This window comes from Suncus etruscus, chromosome 17, assembly GCF_024139225.1.
Source record: "Suncus etruscus isolate mSunEtr1 chromosome 17, mSunEtr1.pri.cur, whole genome shotgun sequence".
Classification (NCBI taxonomy): domain Eukaryota; kingdom Metazoa; phylum Chordata; class Mammalia; order Eulipotyphla; family Soricidae; genus Suncus; species Suncus etruscus.
The window spans coordinates 43,553,325-43,574,006 of NC_064864.1; the positions used below are offsets into that span (position 1 = coordinate 43,553,325).

The 20,682-nt window shown below is 46.2% G+C and overlaps 1 protein-coding gene across 2 annotated transcripts in view; it reads right to left on the reverse strand.

Annotated features, from left to right (window-relative positions):
* Positions 1 to 3,901: 3,901 nt before the first annotated feature.
* The window catches only part of DNMBP (dynamin binding protein), a 142,499-nt gene continuing 125,718 nt past the window's right edge, over positions 3,902 to 20,682 (reverse strand). For both annotated transcript variants that reach the window (XM_049790793.1, XM_049790794.1), the window contains 10 exons: positions 20,618 to 20,635; positions 19,865 to 20,064; positions 17,809 to 17,939; positions 15,642 to 15,746; positions 12,739 to 12,867; positions 9,675 to 10,007; positions 8,499 to 8,678; positions 6,218 to 6,419; positions 4,860 to 5,347; positions 3,902 to 4,569 (listed from right to left, as the gene is read on the reverse strand). In XM_049790793.1, coding sequence (XP_049646750.1) covers positions 4,384 to 4,569; positions 4,860 to 5,347; positions 6,218 to 6,419; positions 8,499 to 8,678; positions 9,675 to 10,007; positions 12,739 to 12,867; positions 15,642 to 15,746; positions 17,809 to 17,939; positions 19,865 to 20,064; positions 20,618 to 20,635 — 1,972 coding nt within the window. In that variant the 3' untranslated portion in view covers positions 3,902 to 4,383. The remainder of the gene's footprint in view (positions 4,570 to 4,859; positions 5,348 to 6,217; positions 6,420 to 8,498; positions 8,679 to 9,674; positions 10,008 to 12,738; positions 12,868 to 15,641; positions 15,747 to 17,808; positions 17,940 to 19,864; positions 20,065 to 20,617; positions 20,636 to 20,682) is intronic.

Genomic DNA, 20,682 nt, shown 5'->3' on the forward strand with positions numbered 1-20,682 from the left:
TTTTCTTTTTTCCTTTTTGGTTTGCTCAGAGCTTACTCCAGGCTTGACACTCTGGGGTACAGGGGAGCAAACCTGAGTTAGCTGAGAGCAAGGAAAGCACCCTGTCTGCTGTGCTATCACTCCAACCACCTATAGGAGTTTTTTCATACCCAGCCTAGCAATGCTCAGGGGTTACTCATTCCTGATTCTGCATTCAGGAACTACTCTAGGCAGTTCTGGGGAGACCATATGGGATGCTGAGGATCAAACTTGGGTTGGCTGCATGCAAGGCAAAACCCTACCTGCTCCAGTCCCACCTATGCACTTTTCAACTTATTATTTACCTTACCTTGTCAGGCAAGGTTCTAGCACAGCCTTAACTCATTTAACCTGACAACAGTGAGGTGGCTATTATTTTTATTTAGATAAACAGAAGCATTGGTTGGAGAAGTTACTGAAATCACAAAACTGAAGTGTCTGAATCCAGACAGTCTGACTCCAGAATAAGGTATAAAGACCCAGCTAGAGAGTCTGCAGGCCCCATTTCAAGTCAGGGTGCAGACCTGCCTTCAGAGAAGATAGGTAGATGGTCAGTAATCGTGGACAAGTAATCATCAGGGCTGGAGAGATGGTAGGGGGTAGGGAGCCAACCTTGTACTCCCGGCAGACAGGAATCTGCTCCCTGGCACCCTTTATAGTCCCCCAAGTACCTCTGGGAGTGATTCCTGAGAGCCTAGAATAAGTTCAGAACACTTCAGGTGTGACCCCCAAGCAACAACAAAAAAGAAAAATGCTCATCACTTATTAACACAAATCAAAAAGACAATGAGCTTCAACAGCAAGAAAGGACTACACCAAAAACATCGATTGGAAACAAGGGGTCAGTCAGTGCAGTGCAGCAGACCAGGATTTGATATCATGCATCCTTTATGATCCTTTGAGTCTAGCCTGGCGTGTAGAGCCAGCTAAGTGAGCCCTGAGTATCACTGGGTGACCCCAAAAAACAACCCAACAAACAAAAGACTAGAAACAAGCTGTGCTGGTGGGGATTTGGGAGAAAGAAATCCTCTTTCACGGTTAGTGGGAACATTGGTTCAGTCACTATGGAAAATGGTGAGAAAACATATCAAAAAATTAAGATTTGAGCTTCCTCATGGCCCAGCAAGTCCATACTTTGGCATCAACCTCAAGGAAAAAACACTAATTTGAAAAAGTATTGTCACTTCTCTGTGCACTGCTGTTCTCTTCATAGTTAGAATCTCAAGAACAGATGTGTAGACACAGGAACTGTGGTAGAGCTACACAATGGAGCACTCCTTAGCTATGGGAAAGGAGGAAGGAATTGAAGGGCATTCTACAGAATAAGTGGAACCACAGGAAGGACAAAGTGCAAATGATGTCACTCAGATGGGGTGTAGGAGAAACACTGGCTGGGAATAAACAAGAAATGTCCATAACAGACCTGAGAGCCAGCCCATAGAACTGAATTTGCTAAGTTGGAGGAGAGAGGATCCAGCGACAGTGATGGAGCAGTGCTGACAAGGTATGACCAGCACTCAGTACTTCTAAAATATGAACTCTACTGCCCATCAGTGTGACTTAATCAAAATAATGTTGATTTTTTTTTATCTTGTTTTGGAGCTGTGCCTGGCGGTGCTCAGGGCGTATCTGGCTTTGCATGCAGGCATCACTCCTCATGAGCTTAGGGAACCATACGGTGTGCCTGGGATCAAACCCAGATTGGCCACATGCAAGGCAAACACCCTACTCACTGTACTATTGCTCCAGTTCCCAATATAGAGTTAAAAACAAACAAAAAACTTGGGGCTGGGTTGGAGAGATAGCATGGAGGTAGGGTGTTTGCCTTGCATGCAGGACAGTGGTTCGAATCCCAGCATCCCATATAGTCCCCTGAGCCTGGCAGGAGCGATTTCTGAGCATAGAGCCAGGAGTAACCCCTAAGCGATGCCGGGTGTGATCCAAAGACCAAACAAACAAACAAACAAACAAACAAACAAAAACCAATTTGGGGCCAGAGATAGTACATGCTATCTATTGCATATGACTGACCCAGGACAGACCTGAGTTTGATTTCCAGCATTCCATGTGGTCCTCTGGGCCTGCCAGGAGCAATTTCTGAGCACAGAGTCAGGAGTAACCCCTGGATGCTATTGGGTATGCCCCCCCAAAAAAGCCAACCAACCAACCAAACAAACAAACAAACAAAAAAGCCCCAAACCTAGAATCCATCCAAAGTTAAAAGTGTAACTTGAACAAGTCCCATTGTCACTGCAAAGAATTGGCCCTGGACCATTCTTCCCTGAGGCCTATATATTTAGTTTCTTATTCTTTTGTTTTGGATAGAACACTTGGCAGCACTCAGGACTTATCCCTGGCAACCATATGGAGTACTAGGGATTGAACCTAGGTTGGCTGAGTGAAGGCCGGTGCCTTATTGCTGTACTTTGGCACCACTGATTTAGTTGTTTTTTTTTTTTTTCCCCTGATTCAGTTTTTGATGCCTTAGCAAAGTCATACAATTCAGGCCAAAGTAGCATTTGTGGTAGGTAGGTAGGGCATTTGCCTTGCTTGCAGCTGACCCAGGACAGATGCTCATTCGATTCCCCTCTCCCCCACATCCCATATGCTCCCCTGAGCCAGGAGTAATTTCTGAGTGAAGGGCCAGGCATAACCCGAGTGCTACCGGGTGTGCCCCCCCAAAAACAAACAAACAAAAGTAGCATAATTCCTTCATTACCCACACACAATGTCCTGGGTTCCATGGCCAGTGTCTATCTTCCTCTGTTCCTGGCATGACCTGGTGGCACCTTATGGCTTCCAGGTGTAGATTCATCAATTCTCTTCTGCTAGGTTTCACAGCACGGAATAGCTGGAGATAAAGAAGTGACTGCCTAGAAGATGGACATCTTTTGAGAACACAGGAAATTTGAAATTATATTCGACAAAGCAAATTTGCATAACTTCAGCTGGCCATACTCATCTCCTCAAACTTAGAGGAGTTAATCGGTCTAGAAGGAAATGCTAGGATGAAAAGAAATCAAGAAACCAGGCTTTTTGGAACACCTTTATTTATAAAATAACTCCTTAAATAGAAACATCTCTAAATACAAACACTGTTCACAAGAGACTCATGATGCTGCCTCTGACCCACCCACAGGCCCAAGAGTGTCTCAAGGGTTCAGATCTTAAAGCCGAACATACCCTTAGAAAAGTAGGCACTTAGGGTTGCCAATTCTCATTCTTGAATCAACAGTTTCCTGGCCCCACAGAGGCTGCATATCCAGGGCCAACTTTCCTAAAGGTCTTGCCCAAATGGAATTTTCTGCATGAGCTTCTTCATGGAAGGCTGGCAGACCCCATCCCGGGCCGGAGGCAGGGACAGCAGGCACTTGAGAATCTGTTTGGCACAGAGAGCAGACCCGGAGTTGGAGGGGAGATAGAAAAGGCTATTTACAAGTCTAGGATAAGCTACTTCTGGGACGGCTTATCCAAAGTCCACTAAGACACGTGCATTTCTTGTTTCCTGCACCTGTGGCCAGCAGTGTCCCTGCTGAACCAACCTTTTATCCGAGCAAGGCCGCAGCCTTGCTCTTGTTCTTGTGAAGATCTAATCAGTTAGGGGCCTGGAGAAGAGTCGGAAGACAGTACCAGGCAGACTGGATAAACTAGAGAGGCCTGTAGGGAAGACAGAGGACTGGACTCCTCAAAAAAGAGAGGACTTTTCAGACAAGGGGCTTGGAGAAAAGAAAGGACCCCTCTCTCCATTGTTTTTCAGGAGGAGGACTAAGGCAGCTGGATTTCCCTATTCTGGAAATATGCTGAAAGAGTAAGAGAAACATTATAGGCTGCGGTGTCTTTGGAGCATGTAGAGGTGCATGAGTGTGATACTGACGCTGATACTGTATTTGAAACACTGGATTCAGTACAGTCTCCTTGCCACATGCAAACGCTCCCTTTGAGGGCTCTCAGAGAATCTTCTTCATCACCTCTGCTTCTGGCTGGTGAGTGGTGGAGAGCAGGCCAGGCAGATCCAAATAAGCCAACATTCTCCTAAGGCTCCAGCCCAGTTTCTAGCATACACCGAACACTGATCAGAGGGGAACCTTTATTTCCAGAGGTGAACTCCCAGACTTCCCTCTTTTCTAACAGTCATGACATTGTTTTCAAGCCTTAGAACCCACTTTGAATGCGAGAGATTCTAGTGAGCATGAAGGCCAACAACCTTCATGGGAGAGGACAAGGCTGCTCCTGTGCCCCACCAGGGTGTGGGTGGCAGTGCAGACAGGACCTGGGGTGCAGGAGCCAGTGTCCCCTCGAGGGCCGCCAGGACCCTCAGCAGAAGGAAAGCGCAGGCAGCAAGGTAGCATCGGAAAGGGCTCCAGCTCAGGTGTATTCAGTTTTGCGGATATAGTTAGACGGGACGTAGCCCTTCTTCCCGTTGGCTTCTGCCAGCCACCACTCTGCATTTCCCATAACGTCTTTAAACTCTAGGATCTTCAGTCTCTGGTTGGCTGACACGCTCAGCTCATTTGGGTTCCGGGCCTTGAAGGTGTAGACAGCAAAATAGACCTGCGTGGGAGAGCCAGTGAGTTAGCGCTTGGAGCAAGCCTGATTGGCAACTTCCTCTGGGGAGGGGGCAATCTATTATCACTGGCCCACAAGTGGGTCTAGCCATGGGGGCCACTAAGGCTGGGAGGGCAAGACCCTTTCTTTGCATCACCAGGCTTGGATTCCTGGAACCCCATATAGCACCCATATAAACCCTGAGCACCCTCTACAGAGCAACCCCATCTCTGCCTCGCCTCCTCTGCAAAGAGCCTTGGCTGACCCCCACTCTGCAGAATGTGGAGAATTCCTACCTGGTTGCCTGCTGCCTCGCTGCTCACTGGCTCCTGGTTCTTGTTCTCCGGCGGTGGTGGGCCAGTCCTCACACCCCTTTTCACCCAGTCCTTCCCCTGACCCCTGCGCCCGGGCACTGTAGACCCGGCTGTTTCGGGGGCTCTGGCGCCCCTGCTGCTCCTCATTGAGGGTGCTGACTGCTGAGTTTCTCTGGCAGCATCTGTGGCATCCCAGGGCCAGGGCTGGGAGGTGGTATCGGGGTCACGGGGGCTTCTGCAAGGGCCACTCTCTACAGTTCCCAAGTTGACGTAGGTACTAGAAGGCGCTGGGTCACATTCCTTCCAAGAGTCCGGAGGTTGCTTCTGGCTGGAGGCTGAGGCCACACTGCTGGTACTGCCATGTCGGGGGATCCCGGGTGAGGCACTGCCATGCTCTGAGTCAGTGGAGGATTGGCTGCGGCGGGCATTGTAGGGCCGCAGGAAGGAGCTGTACACGAAGCCTTTGGTGACTGCGGGCCGAGAAAGAGACACAAAGAGCTTTCACTGGAAGGAAAGTAGGTAGGGAAGGGGCTGAGCAGAAGCTAGGGCTGTGAAAGCTGGGAAGGAAAAAGGCACAAAGTGAAGCCTCAACATTGTCGATCTAGGAGCAGCCTCTCAAACACCCTCGTGTGGTAAAAATCCCAAAATATATGAATAGTGCACTAAACAAAATAAGAGGGTTCTGTCAACAGTGAGACATGAAAGTTGCCACCGGATGACACAGTAGCTGCGTGTAGGTCCTGGGTGCAAGTTGGTGAGGCCAGAGGAGCAGCCGCCAGCCAGTTTATTCCAGCTCAGCTCCTAAAAGGAGTTGGGATCAGGAGGCACCCGGGGACAGTCACCAGGACTGGCATGAATCGGACTCCAGGCTCCACAAGGGGCAGATGGAGAAAACTTAGAAGCAGGGCTAACTCCTGGAAGTGCAGGCAAAAGGATCACATGAAGGTCATATTTGTTCAAACCCACCAGTGTGCAGAAGAGGGTACTAGAGTGACCCCGTACCTGCATGGCAGGGTCCCTTCCGCTATGCCTCCCTACCACTGATGCCCCTTGAATCAATCTCCTGGGGTATGCTGTGACAATGGCACTGTGGAAAGCCCTGTGCTCAGAAGCACATGCCCTGCACACACCTAAGCTCCATCCCTGGTTCCTGCATGTATCGGGGGGTGACCCAGTATCATGAGCATGAGCCGCTGCTGGGCCAAGCAGGTATTGTGTCAGTCATGATGAAAATAAATAGAACTTAAGAGGTCTGTATGTAATTATACTAGATGGGATTTGGGGTTCCACAACCCCTCTCCTCACTTAGAGGTACTCTGGTGGAGACCCCATGCTCTTACCTCCATTGTCAATCAGCCAGCGGTTCTGACTGCCCATTGGGTCCTTTTGCTTGATCACGCCCACCAAGTCCCCTTCCAGAAGGGAGACATCCAAGTCTTGAGCTGCGTTGAAGTTCCGTTCTGCTTGGAAGAGTTTTTCGGGGGGATACCTTGATAGAAGGGAGGCTCGGAGGTCTTCTGACTGTAACACCATGAAACTTGGCTGAAAGGCAACGAATAATAGTGTAAGATGACACCTAGCTATTAACCCAAAACAAAGGTGCTCCCATCTTCCTCTTTCCCATAAACCTCTTCTCTTTGATAGGTAAAAGCCCACCTAGATAGGTACTTTTGTCTCTAAACCTGCCTGCTCCTGGTGAATTTTGTACTAGGTTTAATAAAGAACGGGAAGTCTGGCTTTTGGTGTAGGCTGAGAGACATAAAGGTGAAAAGCAGACTGGCTCCATGGCTCTTTCCTGACTGGCTTAGCTTATTATTTCTTCGTGGCTACCCTGCTTCTTCAGACCTCTCTGCGTGGGGTTTAAAAACACGGTGCTTGGGGGTAATCACACAACTCATAGATTTTTATTTTACAGACAAGATCAGCAGAACCTTTCTGGCCAACACCACCCTGCTCAGAGTCCGGGGGGTGGGGGGGGGGGCAGGCAAGGACGGCCAGTTGCTGGCATGCTGTCAGATCATCTGTGCTCAAGCTGGCCCCTGTAAATAATAAAAATCACCATCTCTTAGGTCACATTTTGGATCCCTTGTAGCAGTTAAAAAAACTGATATATACTTAGGTTTAACATCTGCTATCTCTGGACTGAAAATAAAAAAAATTTTTTACAGCAACCAAGTAGGGTAACTATCCAGATAATATTAGATCTGGTATTCAGTATGTGTCCAGCCCTAATAGTACTTCTTTTTTAAAATTGTATTTTCTGGGCCATAGAGGTAGCACAGTTGTAGGACGTTTGCCTTGTACACAGCTGATTCAGGATGGACGGTGGTTTGAATCCCAGCATCCCACATGGTCCCCGAGCCTGCCAGGAGCGATTTCTGAGCATAGAACCAGGAGTGACCCCTGAGCGCCACCGGGTGTGATTCAAAAGCCAAAAAAAAAAAAAAAAAAAGTACATAGAAATCCCAGGTGAAAAAAAGAAGCCAGTCCTGACCTGTAGTTAGATCATTCTCTCTTGCAGCAGGAAATCACTTAGGGAGCTGAACCAGTGAAGTAATAATATTAATACTCTACTAACTACCCTCACTTGTTAGGACCCCAGTTGCAAAGTGCCTTTTCTGGGGGCACAGAGGCACACACCAAGTCTGAGTAAAGCACTCAGAGCTAAAAATCAAACCATGATTTTTAAATGTTGGTTTTTTTTTCAAAGAGAGTAATAAACCTGTTGACCAAGGAGTGAAAACAGAGAAAGAGTGGCCAGAGCTATAGCACAGTGCTAAGGCATTTACCTTCCACATGACTGACCCAGAACCAACCCAGGTTTGATTCCTGGCATCCCATATGGTCCCCCAAGTGTTCCAGAAGTCATTTCTGAGCAGAGCCAGGAGTAATCCCCGAGTGCCACTGGGTGTGGCCCCAAACCCAAAACAAACAAACAAACAAAAACAAAAAAAAAAGAGCAAGAGGGACAAAGCAACAGCACAGTGTCTTTGCACTGCCTTGCATGTGGCAGACCCAGGTTTGATCCCTGGCACCCTGTATGGTCCCATGTCTGCCAGGAGTGATTTCTAAATGCAGAGCCATGAGTAACTTCTGAGCACTGTTGGGTATGCCCCTCACACACACCAAAGATAAAAAATAAAAAATAGCGCCAGTGTCTCTCTATCAGTTCCAGAAGGTGGTGCTCTGAGTGATGGGCCCAAGAGGTGAGGACGAAGCAGCCTTTGTGCGCCGTTCATGTGGGATGGGTCCAGCTTGTCCCACAGCTGATCTGTAGTTAGGCAGGGCTTGCTCTGTTAGTCACGGAAGACAACTTGTCTTCATGTGTACTAAGCACCAGGTAGTCTCTGGGTGTTTCCTGTCCATTTCAACTTATTCAAGCTGCATAAGCAGGTGATGGTGGTATGATTTGTATCTGTGTTCTGGGGAGAAGAAAACCAGGGCAGGAAGGGACCAGCTCAAGGACACACAGGGAATATGAGGTCAGAATCTAGTTTTGTGAGTGAGTGAGAGAGAGAGAGAGAGAGAGAGAGAGAGAGAGAGAGAGAGAGAGAGAGAGAGAGAGTGTGTGTCCATCCCCATCCCCATTCCTGCAGTTGCGATGGAGCATTCCCGCCTCACCTGACCCTGGAATGACCGCCGAGCAGACTGGCGGTCCATAGTTTTCCTCTCAAAGGGCTTCTTGGTAGCTGGGAGAGACTCAGGGAAGAAGGTGAAAACCTGTAACTGCTGCAGCACTCGGCTGTGCTCCTCGTGGAAGATGGCGATGAGGTTCCCCTCTCTGCCAGCAACTTTGAGTAACTGGAACCCAGAGCAAGAGTAGGGGCAGAGGTAAGAGAAGTGTGACAAGCCTACAGGTCACTCGGTATAAACCATCAACCCCACAACTTGAGGCAGGGACACAGTTCTCTGGGCACTGCCAGCAGCCAAGTGGGCAGTTCCTGGGAATGGCTTAGGATAAAGCCACTTAAAAGCCACAGGTTTGGGGGCTGGAGTTATAGTACAGAGGGGAAGGGTGTTTGCCTTGTGCATGGTCAAATCAGATTTACTCCCTAGCACCCCATGTGATCCTCTGAACACTTCCGGAAATGACTCCTGAGCACAGAGCCATAAGCCCTGAGCACTGCTGGGTATGGCTCTAAACCAAAACCAACCAAAAAGGCCATAAGTTTTCAGAGGCCTATTGGACAGAACAGGGGTTAAAGCACTTGCTTTGCATGAGGCTGACTTGGGTTTGATCTCTGGCATCACATATGGCCCCCTGAAAACCTAAACGTCTTTGCACCCTTGGAGATAGCTATACAGCAGGCTTCCTGGTACCAATAAATTCAATTCTGGGGGGACCGGCGAGATAGAATGGAAGTAAGGTGTTTGCCTTCCATGCAGAAGGACAGTGGTTCGAATCCCAGCATCCCACATGGTCCCCTGTGCCTTCCAGAGGTGATTTTTGAGTGTAGAGCCAGGAGTAACCCCTGGGCGTTGCCGGGTGTGACCCAAAAACAAAACAAAAAGAAAAATTCAATTCTGGGGTCAGAAATGTGGCTCCAGTGGTGGAGCACATGCTCAATGTCCAGAACCTCCAGAACCTGACGTTTCAGGGGGCACCACAGGGTGCAGCTCCTATCAAAAAATAAAACTGATTGAAAAAAAGGTCAATTGTGCTGAGCTTGACCCGATAACAAACCTTCTAAGTAGTCTGAAGTTTCTCAAACAACCCTCTGTGCAGTCCCAGGAAAAAAAGGAGCCACCCTCCCTGATCCCTGCTCTACACCAGCCGGGTATGGGGGCAGGCCTCACCGAAAGCAGTGGCTGTAACTGCTCCAGGGCCTGGCGCACGAAATCACAGTGGGCCTCAGCGTAGCCGTGCACACAGTTGGTAAAGAGGCTCTGTGCGCACTGCTGGAACATGGGTAGCTCATCCAGCAGCTGCGCATTCAGGGCCTCGTAGTTGTTCCGGGCTGACTGCAGCTCCTCCAGGGTCTTCTTATCCTTCAGCTTTTCCGCCCGCTCCGTATAGTTATAGAAGTCCAGGAGCTTGTCGAAGCGCTTCTGTATCAGCTTGTGGGGCCCCGCAAACATGCTCAGTAACTGATTCAGGGGAGAGATGACAAGCCGCTCTGTCCTCTCCTTCTGTGGGCATGAAAAAGGCACTTGTTCATTTTGATTATTCTCCAAAAATACATGGTGGCTGGTTTGAGCTGTGCTGTACCACCTGTTCTGCAATGGGCATACCCTTGCAGACCCACCATATTTTACAGCTCTGATACCACATGTCACTAATTCCCAATTAAAAACTCTTTTGCTATTTGTGCATTGGCAAAATGTGTGCATCCCATCTTAGTTCTGTAATGTTCAGCTAAACATATGAATAGGATATATGCAGCTCAACCCAATATGACAGCTTCTCTGATATAACAGTTTATACAATCAGATAGCTTGCATCTGAGTTAAGATTTCGTTACTAGAACTGAGGACATAGCTCCAAGCATGACAGTGCATGCCTTGGCATGTCGAAGCCTCATAGACTTGACTCCCGCACACAGCCTGGTGCTCTGAGCACTGCTAGGAGTTACCCCCCAACACTAAGCTGGAAGTAGCCTAGATGTGTCCTCTCCAAAAACAAGAACAACAAAACATGAGAGATAGTACAGTGGGATAGAATGTGCTTGCCATGCAAATGGCAACTTGGTTTTGATCCCCAGCATCCCATATAGACCTCTGAGCCCACCAGGAGTAATGCTTGAGCACAGAGTCAGGAACACTGCTGAGCACCCTGGGTGTGGCCACAAAGTAAGACAAAACAAAACAGAACAAAACACAGTTTTAGCTACTACATAAATCTGGTATAGAGAAACTTTCACATACACATAAACTTTTTCTCAATTTGACTTTCTCAAATAATTTGACAATATGTTTTTACTTTTTTCTCTTTGTTTTCTTTTTGGTTTTGTTGGACCACCCAGGCAGTTCTCAGGGCTTTAGGCCCAGGGAGCACTCCTGGCATTGTTTTCACTTTCAAAACATTTTTTTCTTTAATTATTTTCCAGACAAGCCAGTATTGAGGGTGGAGTATTGAGCACATCAAGAACATAATTGGCATTGAAACATTGTTCTTATTAAGATGCTATTATTTTAAATAAGGTTTTGTTTTGGGGCCTCATCTGGTGGTTTTCTGAGGGGCTACTCCTAACTCAATACCACAAACAACACTTAGGGATCGATCTTTAATAAGAATTTTATTTTAGGGGCCGGTGAGGTGGCGCTAGAGGTAAGGGGTCTGCCTTGCAAGCGCTAGCCAAGGAAGGACCGCCCCCCGGTGTCCCATATGGTTCCCCCAAGCCAGGGGCAATTTCTGAACACTTAGCCAGAAGTAAGCCCTGAGCATCAAATGGGTGTGGCCAAAAAAAAAAAAAAAAGTATTTCATTTTATTTCTTTTATTTTATGTTGTTGGTTTTTTTGTCACCCCAGCAATGCTCAGGGCTTACTCCTGGCAGGCCTGGGGGACCATATGAAATGTTGGGTTATGTGCAAGGCAAATGCCCTACCTGCTGTGTAACCACTCGGCCACTAATAAGATTGATTTTTTTTTTTTTTTGGTTTTTGGGTCACACCCGGTGGCACTCAGGGGTTACTACTGGCTCTTCGCTCAGAAATCGCTCCTGGCAGGCACGAGGGACCATATGGGATGCTGGGATTCGAACCACCATCCTTCCTGGATCAGCTGTGTGAAAGCTGATCCTACTACTGTGCTATCTCTCTGGCCCCACTAATAAGACTTTTAATGAACACCCTCAAGTTTGCCAAATGTGCAATTGTTTTTAATCTCAAGCATCCTAAGAGAATAATTAGTAATTTCCCAAGTAATTTGGCCTTGTTTTTGTTTGGGGGCCACATCCGATGACGTTTGGGGCTTACTCCTGGCTCTGCACTCAGGAATTACTTCTGGTGCTCAGGACCATATGGGGGTACTGAGGATTGAATCCAGGTCAAGGATGCAAGGCAAGCAACTTACCTAGTCTATTAACTCTTTGGCCCCATAATTTGGCTTTCAGTACTTTTTAATTTGGAGGGCAAGTTGGGTCGCATCAGTTGCGCTCAGGGATCATTATTGGTGGTGCTCAGGAGAGCATGAGTTCTGGGAATCGAATCTGAGTTAGCTGCATGCAAGGCAAGTGCCTTACCTGTTACATAATCACTCAAACCTCTTCTCCTTTCCTCTCTTCCTTTTCCCTCCCCTCTTGTGCTAAGGATTAAACTCAGGACCTCATAATGCAGGACAAGTTCCCTACCACAGAGCTCCATTCCTAATCCTTTTCTTTCATACTTTTCCTTCTCTTCCATGGCTGTTGTGATATGGGGAAGCTGAGGTTTTCCTGGTCTGAAGCAGTGCTCAAACACTGAATTTTAGGGCTCATGCACCTGCTGGTGGTGCTCCCCAAAGAAGCTAGAACTAAACTCAGAATGTGGAAGTTGGAGGTTAGCGGGGATCCAACCAAAGGCTTCACACCTGCAAGGCAGGAGCTTTACCAACGTCACAGTTCCGGTCCCTCTAGCACTTTCTTCATAAGTTATCTCTGCTAATTCCTTAACTCTTCCTAAATATCCCTTTTTTTAAGTTAGGACTCATAGAGTTTTTTTAGATCAACGTTTAATGACAGTGATGCCAGATGAAATATACTAGTCTCCCTTTATTCCTGAAAAAGTCTAGGTCGGAAGCTGCCCTGAACTCGGTGTGAACAAGCAGGCCTCACTCATCCTCAGAGAGGATAGAAAGCTATGGTGTGTCTCTAAAACCCAAAACGTGATCTAGGGAGGGAGAGAAGCCAAGAGAGGGGTGGGGTGTGAAGAAGAGTCACTTACAAAACTTGTGAAGAGTTTATCACTAATGTAGCGATGCACCTTCTCGAACTGCTCCAACTCCTGGTGTCCCTTTTCCATGCACACGTCCCACATGCTCACGGCGGCCACCACTTTCACGCAGGCCGATTCCTGCAGTCAGGCACAAACATGAATCAGGGACCATAGAGCCATCTAGCCTTCTCCACCCATTCAATGGACATGAGACAGAGGGCTCCAGAACCATACACTCTCTCTCTGGTGTAGTGGTTTAGAGGCACAGAAAAAAGTCTAATATTTTTGAGGGCTGGAGAGATAGCATGGAGGTAGAGCATTTGCCTTGCATGCAGAAGGATGCTAGTTCGAATCCCGTCATCCCATATGGTCCCCCGAGCCTACCAGGAGTGATTTCTGATTGTAGAGCCAGGAGCAACCCCTGAGCACTGCTGGGTATGACCCAAAAACCAAAAAAAAAAAAAAATTTTTTTTTTTTGTTTTTTTTTTTAGGCCACACCCAGCAGCTTTCAGGAGTAACTCCTAGATCTGTGCTCAGAAATCACTCTTGGCAGGCTTGTGGAACCATATGGGATACCAGGGATAGAACTCAGGTCAGTTGCATGCAAGGCAAATGCCCTATCTATTGTGTTATCGCTCTGGCCCCATACAATTTTTATTTTACTTTACTTTTTGATTTGGGGCAATGCTCAGGAGTTAGTCTGGAGAAACGGACGATGGATAGCTCTCATTTCATCATTTTCCTAGATCCCTCTTTCTCTCCTTTCCTTCCTCCCTCTTTATCTCAGGGATGAAACCCAGAGCCTCACACATATAAGAAAAGTGTTCTATCTCTGAGCTACAGCCCCAGATCCTAACAAGCAAAGCAGAGCCCTTCACTTACCAAGAATTAAGCTATCTGGTACTTTTAGGATAGTGTAGAATGATGGCAAAAATCAGTCACCTTTTGGGTCTTGGCCTCTGTTCTCATGTTCTCAAAGGCAGGATGAGCTCATGCCCTGCTTGCTTTTGCTACGCTGCTCTGCTTTATTCTTGATCTCAGCAAACACCACCTTCTAAAAGATTTGGACTATCCAACGGCTGTTTTTTGTGTTTCTCTTTTTGCCTCCCACCCTCATGTGAAAATACAAACTCCACAAAGAAGGGGATTTTGTCTACTTAGTTTATTACTAACTGATCTCATTTACTGAATAAATAAATGTGACAGACTTTAAATCTCAGGCTGGTTTTCTTTAGCTTTCTCCTACTTTAGTTTGACTCTAGGAAATGATTATTAGTTTTATTAGCCCACATGTAATCCAAATGTACTAAAACTTCCATTTAGAAGGTTCAAGGATAAATAAAATCCCTAATCCAAACATCAGTGCCTCAGACCTCAGAAATTGGTATCTTATTGTACAATGTTTATAGACCTCTTGTCTCTAAGCTTTATTTCTGTACACAGAGATAAAGCTGCTCTTTTGTTGGAAGAAGAAATGAGAATCTTCCTAATTCAGTGAGAGCACAAATATAAACCATAACATCCTCTTATATTCTTTTAATAGAAATGTTGTAAGATCTCTAAAATATGAGCCCACAAGCCAAGACACCAAGTTATATTATATTTTTGATGATTTTAGTTGATCCACCTAATTTCCATTGATGGCACAGCTTTCAATAGGATGAACTGTTCAACATTATTTGTCTTTGGAGCCAAAGTGGTGGTGCTAGAAGTAAGGCATCTGCCTTGCAAGCGCTAGCCTAAGATGGACCACAGTTCGATTCCCCAGGTGTCCCATATGGTCTTCCCAAGCCAGGAGCGATTTCTGAGTGCATAGCCAGGAGTATCCCCTGAGCGTCAATGTGTGTGGCCCAAAAACAAACAAAAAAACATTGTTTGCCTTTGGTTTTTAGGCCACACCCAGCAGCACTCAGTTGTTCATATGGGATGTGGGAATTGAACCCAGGTCCGTCCCAGGTAGGCCGCATGCAAGACAAATGCCCCATTACGTTGCTATTGCTCTGGCCCCTCAACATTGTTTTTCTTAAATTGGACTGTTAGCATTCTAGTCTGCCTGTCCCATGTTGCTCAGATTACATCCGTTCAGCCTCAAAACACCACTTCCCAATGCAATGGAGACAAGCTTAGGGTTCTCCTCATAGTGCTCAGGACACAATGGGGTATTGCAGATTGAACCCAGATCTCCTACATACACAGCATGTGCTCAGCCATTGAGCCATGGGGAAAAATAAATGTTTTTATTAGAAATCATATCACCATTAGAAACCAGTGTTTTACTATTACTTCTTTTTGGTTTTTGTCTTTTGGTGTTTGGGTTACATCCAGCCAGCTTATTTAAAAAAAAATGGTAGGCAAAAAAAAAAAAAGTGATGAACATTCAATGCAGAGGAGGAAATATTGACACCACTTAAAAATGGACGAAACTGGAGCTGGTAAAATAGTACAGTGGGGTGGGTAGGGCACTTGCTTTACATGTGGCTGACCCAAGTTTGATCCCTGGTATCCCATATGATACCCTCAAACACTCCCAGAGGTGATACCTGAATGCAGAGCCAAGAGTACATCTAACCAATACTGGGCATGACCAAAAATAAAGTCATCAATAATCTTTTTATTTTATTTTATTTTATTTATTTGGGGGCCACATCTAGTGATGCTCAGGGGTTATTCCTAGCTATGCACTCAGAAATTGCTCCTGGCTTGGGGTACCATATGGAACATTGGGATTCAACCACTGTCCATCCTGGATCAGCTGCATGCAAGGCAAACACCCTACCACCGTGCTATTGCTCCAGCCCAATCAATAATCTTTGAGTCAAGACTCTTCCTCATTCACCAGACAGTATGCTGGAGGCTAGAGAAGTGGACAGAACTCCACATACGGAACCAATCTAGAACCACTGTCACTCACCCGGATATGCTGGAGGTAGAGAGAGAGGTCTCGGATGAAAGATTTGATCAATCTTTCTTGCATCCGGAAATTCTTTTCTATTTCTTCAAATACTTCATCTTTTATCTATTCAAAGAAACAAGTGATGTTAGTAGATTTGGATTCTTCCCTCAATTCATCAGCTTCATTCATGGCCATGCTTGGGGCTTCACTCTCAGAGAATTACTTCTAGCTGACTATATGGGGCATGGGTGGGATTGAATCTGGGTAGGATGAGTATCTGCTGTGCTATCACTCTGGCCCTCAAAGTAAGTACTTTTTTTTTGTTTTTAGTTTTTGGTTTTGGGGGTCACATCCAGTGGTGCTCAGGAGTTACTCCTGGCTCTGCACTCAGAAATTGTCCGTGGCAGGCTCAGGGGACCATATGGGTTGCCGGGAATCAAATCAAAGTCCTTTGGGTTGGCCACATGCATGCCAAATGCCCTACCGCTGTGCTATTGCTCAGGCCCCAGTAATTTTTTGTTTTTTTTTTTTGTTTTTGGGCCACACCCATTGATGCTCAGGGATTACTCCTGACTAAGTGCTCAGAAATTGCTCCTGGCTTGAGGGGACCATATGGGACACCGGAAGATCGAATTGAGATCCATCCTAGGTTAGTGCTTGCAAGGTAGACACCTTACCTCTAGCGCCACCGCTCTGGCCCTACTTTTTTGTTTTTAATGAGAGAATTGGGTTGGACTTATTTCTGGTGGTGTTTGGGGGGCCCTAGACAGTACCTGGGATTGAACTAGGATCTGCTGTGTGCAAGGCAAGTGCCCTATCCCCTGAACTCTTTTTCCACTCTTTGTTTAAATGTTAAATATTTGATGTATCCATGAATAAAACTAAATTGAAATTACTTAATTTTTGAAATAAAGAAAGTAGTAAGTGGGGCTGGAGTTATAACACAGTGGTTAGGTATTTGCCTTGCATGCGGTCAACACAGGACGAACCCCGGTTTAAATCCTTGCATCCCATATGGTCACCCGAGCCTGCCAGGAGCAACTTCTGAACACAAAGCCAGGGGTAACCCCTGAGCGCTGCCAGATGTGACCCAAAAACCAAGAGAAAAAATTAATAAATGGAGAAAGAGAAAAAGTAATGAATTCAAGAGAAAAAGTGGGCTTCTCCTGAGAGGAGAGAGCCAAGGGAATGAAAAAAATGAACTTACAACCCTGGTTCGGATAGTGCATTTCCAGAATAAGAATTTTTCTGGACTGAATTTACCAGATCTGCATAATCTCCACAGTACCTACTGGCCCTCTAACACTCACACCACAGTTTGTCTACTAGGAAATAAATCCTTTGCCCTGGGTTTACCTACTTCTGCTTCCAGGTGCATGTCACCTGTTGGTCTGAGAGTCTTGGACTGATCCACTGTGCCCCATCCTTCCCTTCTCCCTAGACCACCCCTGTCCCATAAGGGTACATATGTCCCACAAGGTACAATGCCTGACACTATTATGGTCTTTGAGTACCACCAGCCTGAGAAAAGAGGCAGTAGTAAGCCGGAGCACTGCCAGGTATGGCCCCAAAACAAAACAAAACAAAACAGGAAATAAGGCTCACATTGAGCTGCTGACTACATTGTAGAGACTAAACTGCAAAACTTACCAGTTAGCTGTTTGTTTGCTTGTTTTTCCCTAGCTAGTATTATTCACTAGTTGGATTGTGTACACAAGATCTAGATCTAGAATGAAGGCTGGGGCTATCAGATCTACTCTGAGCACTTCTGAGAGATATATATGTGGTCTAGGGTGCTGTACTAGTTGCCTTCTGAAATCCATTCTCATTTTCTCTGTTCTGTCCCCTAACAGATGGCAGCTTCCTCACGGGTGTTTGAAAGTGCTCTAAGTACTGAATGTTGACCAGTTGGCAAGGTTTGTCAATACACTTTGAAAGCAGCTTGCAGAGGCACAGAGACAGGGAAAGACAGACAGACAGAAAGAGTTTGGGGGCACAGAGAACTGGTATGGGGGATCAAATCACCTGACCAGTAGCTCAGGGTCCTGCAAACCCCTGGGGTGGTACTAAGAGCAGAATCTTGCCCCACTGACATTATGCCAACTGCCTGGTATTGGCTGCCCACCCTGTGGAAACCTAAAAAGTTGCCCAAAATTGCAGAATCCTCAAGGTTAGGAAAGCTCACCTGTGGGGCAAAGCCAGTGAGGTGCTTCAGGTGGCTGCTTACACGGTTGGACTTCTTGATAATGGAATGGATGTTCAGTTTGGAGATTTTCTCCATGAGGCTGTCTTCATCACCCTTGCGGTACTTGAGGACTGGGGAGGGAAGAAATCAAATCAGCTAGTTAAGAAAACATTTTCCAGGGGCTGAAGTGATAATACATCGGGTGAGTGCTTGTCTGGCATGCAGCAGACTGTGGTTCAATTTCCTAGCACCCCATATGGTTCATTGAGCTTTGCTTGGAGTGATTCCCTCAGTGAAAAATAAGGAGTAAGTCCTGAGCACAGCCAGGTGTGATCCAAAAATCAACACCCCAAAAATCGGAAAAAGAAAGAAAGAAAGAGAAAGAAAGAAAGAAAGAAAGAAAGAAAGAAAGAAAGAAAGAAAGAAAGAAAGAAAGAGAAAGAAAGAAAGAAAGAGAGAGAGAGAGAGAAAGGAAGGAAGAGAGAAAGGAAGGAAGGAAGGAGGGTGGGAGGGAAAGAATGAGGAAGGGAAGGAAGGAGGGAGGGAAAGAAGGAGGGAGGAAAAGAAGGAAGGAGGGAAGGAAGGAGGGAAGGAGAGAGGGTAGGAGGGTAGGAAGGAGGGAGGAATGAAGGAAGGTAAGAGGGAAGGAAGAAGGGAAGGAAGGAAGAAAGGAGAGAGGGAGAGAGGGAAAGAGGGAAGGAGGGAAGGGAAGAAGAAAGGAGGGAGAAAAGGAAGGAGGGAAAGAAGTTGGGAGGGAAGGAAGGAGGGAGGGAGAGAGGGAGGGAGAGGAAGGAAAGGACAGAGAAACTTCTGAGAACAGTTTGACTACACATCTATTTTTTGTTTATTTTTGTTTTGGGCCCATACCCAACAGTGCTCAGAAATTAATGCTGGTAGAGCTTGGTAGACCATATGTGGTACTGGGGATCGAACCCAGGCTGGCAGCATTCAAGGCAAGCATCCATTGTTCCTGCTATTTCTATGTCCTAGGGCCCCATTGACTACACATCTGATATAATATCCCTCAACGAGCCATTGCTTATTTTAAATGAGTTTATAACTAACTGAACAGAGAGAAAATGCTCAATTAGCTGACTGAAACACAGCAGCGAGATCTGAGTGCATTAACAGCAAGAGTGGCCAGGCAAACAGGAGTGGGGCTAGAGGCAGAGAATGGCGCCAAGAAGAATGGATTCCAGTCTAAGATCTGAGGTCCTGGAATCAGAGTTCAAAGCCTTATTGGGTCTGCCCAGTTCCCTCAGTTAAGATACTTAACTTATCTGGTCCTCACTTTATGTGCCACTGAAGTGTTGGAAGAAGCAATGCTAGTCTGATCAGACCATTTAAAATAGTCTCATAGGGGCCGGATCAATAGCACAGTGGTAGGGTGTTTGCCTTGCATGTGGCCAATCGAGACAGACCTGGTTCGCTCCTCAGCGTTCCATATGGTCTCCTTCGCCAGGAGCGATTTCTGAGCACAGAGTCAGGAATAACTCCTGAGTACCACCAGATGTGGCCCCAAACCAAAAACAACAACAACAACACTAATAATAATAATAAATGGTCTCATGAAAAAATGAGATAGCTATATCCAATTGAATCAAATCATATTCAACTAATACCTGTGCTAACTGTGCTATATAGGGCCAATCCACAGAAAAGCTGAGCCATAGTTTAAACTATCTCAAGTTAAACTAGCCCACTTTTTTTTATTTTCATATCACATTTTCCCTCAATTCTGCCATTTCTTTTTTCTTTCTTGTGGTTTTTGGGTCACACCCGGCAGTGCTCAGGGGTTTTTCCTGGCTCCATGCTCAGAAATTGCTCCTGGCAGGAGGCACGGGGGACCATATGGGACGCCGGGATTCGAACCAATGACCTTCTGCATGAAAGGTAAACACCCTACCTCCATGCTATCTCTCTGGCCCCAATTCTGCCATTTCTTCATCACATTCCTTTGAACTGCCATCTGCCTTGAACATCTGTGCATGAGAGGTTCATTCTATGGAGTATTCTCAAGGACAGACCTCCTCCCCTGCAGGAATGCTTTTCTTACCCAGGTCCTTGCGACGTTTGTATTCATTAATATTAACATTGATGTCCTTGACTTCGAGGACTGCGTTGGTTAAAGGCACTTTATCCGGATGGGATTCTGGAGTGGAATTCAGCAGTTCCATTAGCAACAGTGGGTAGCGCATGACCCTCTGTACTGGTTTGATGAGGAAGGAGCCCAGGTTAATATAATTCGTGCATCCCCTAGAAAAGGAAAAGTAGATTTTAGGCACCTATCACTGACACGGGGCCCAGAGATATTTATTATTCTGAAACATGCTGTTTTATTTTAAATTTCTTTCTTATATCTCTGATATCTCAAGCATATGTGAGATCCTAGGTTTTCCTAGCACTGAAAAACAAACAAACAAAAACAAAATACAAAACCCAAAATCTGAAAAACCAACTAAAAGTGCAGGAACTTTTTTAGATGCTGGAGATTCAGTAATGACAAAAACAACAACAAAACCCCTCTGTTGGTGAAAGAAGACAGGAGGCAATAAACAAATAAAAATATGACCAAAGAGAAGGCTTAAGAACCAGAGGGCCAACTCTGCCTGAGAAAGCCCCAGATGGTCCCTTGAGCACCAGGTCCGGAGTAGCCTCCCAACATGTCCAGATTTGGCCCCGAAACAAAGAATAATACTTTTTTTGAATTATGAAAATGTCATTTGGGGAAAAAAACAGTAAGACAGTAATGCCTGGTTTCTGTCTATATTGCAAGACAAGAAAGAGCTTAAATAGCAAGGGAACTTACCATTCATTGTACAGGCTCCTGTTGGGCAGAGGTGGAAAGGAGAGACAGCTGATTAGAAGTCATGC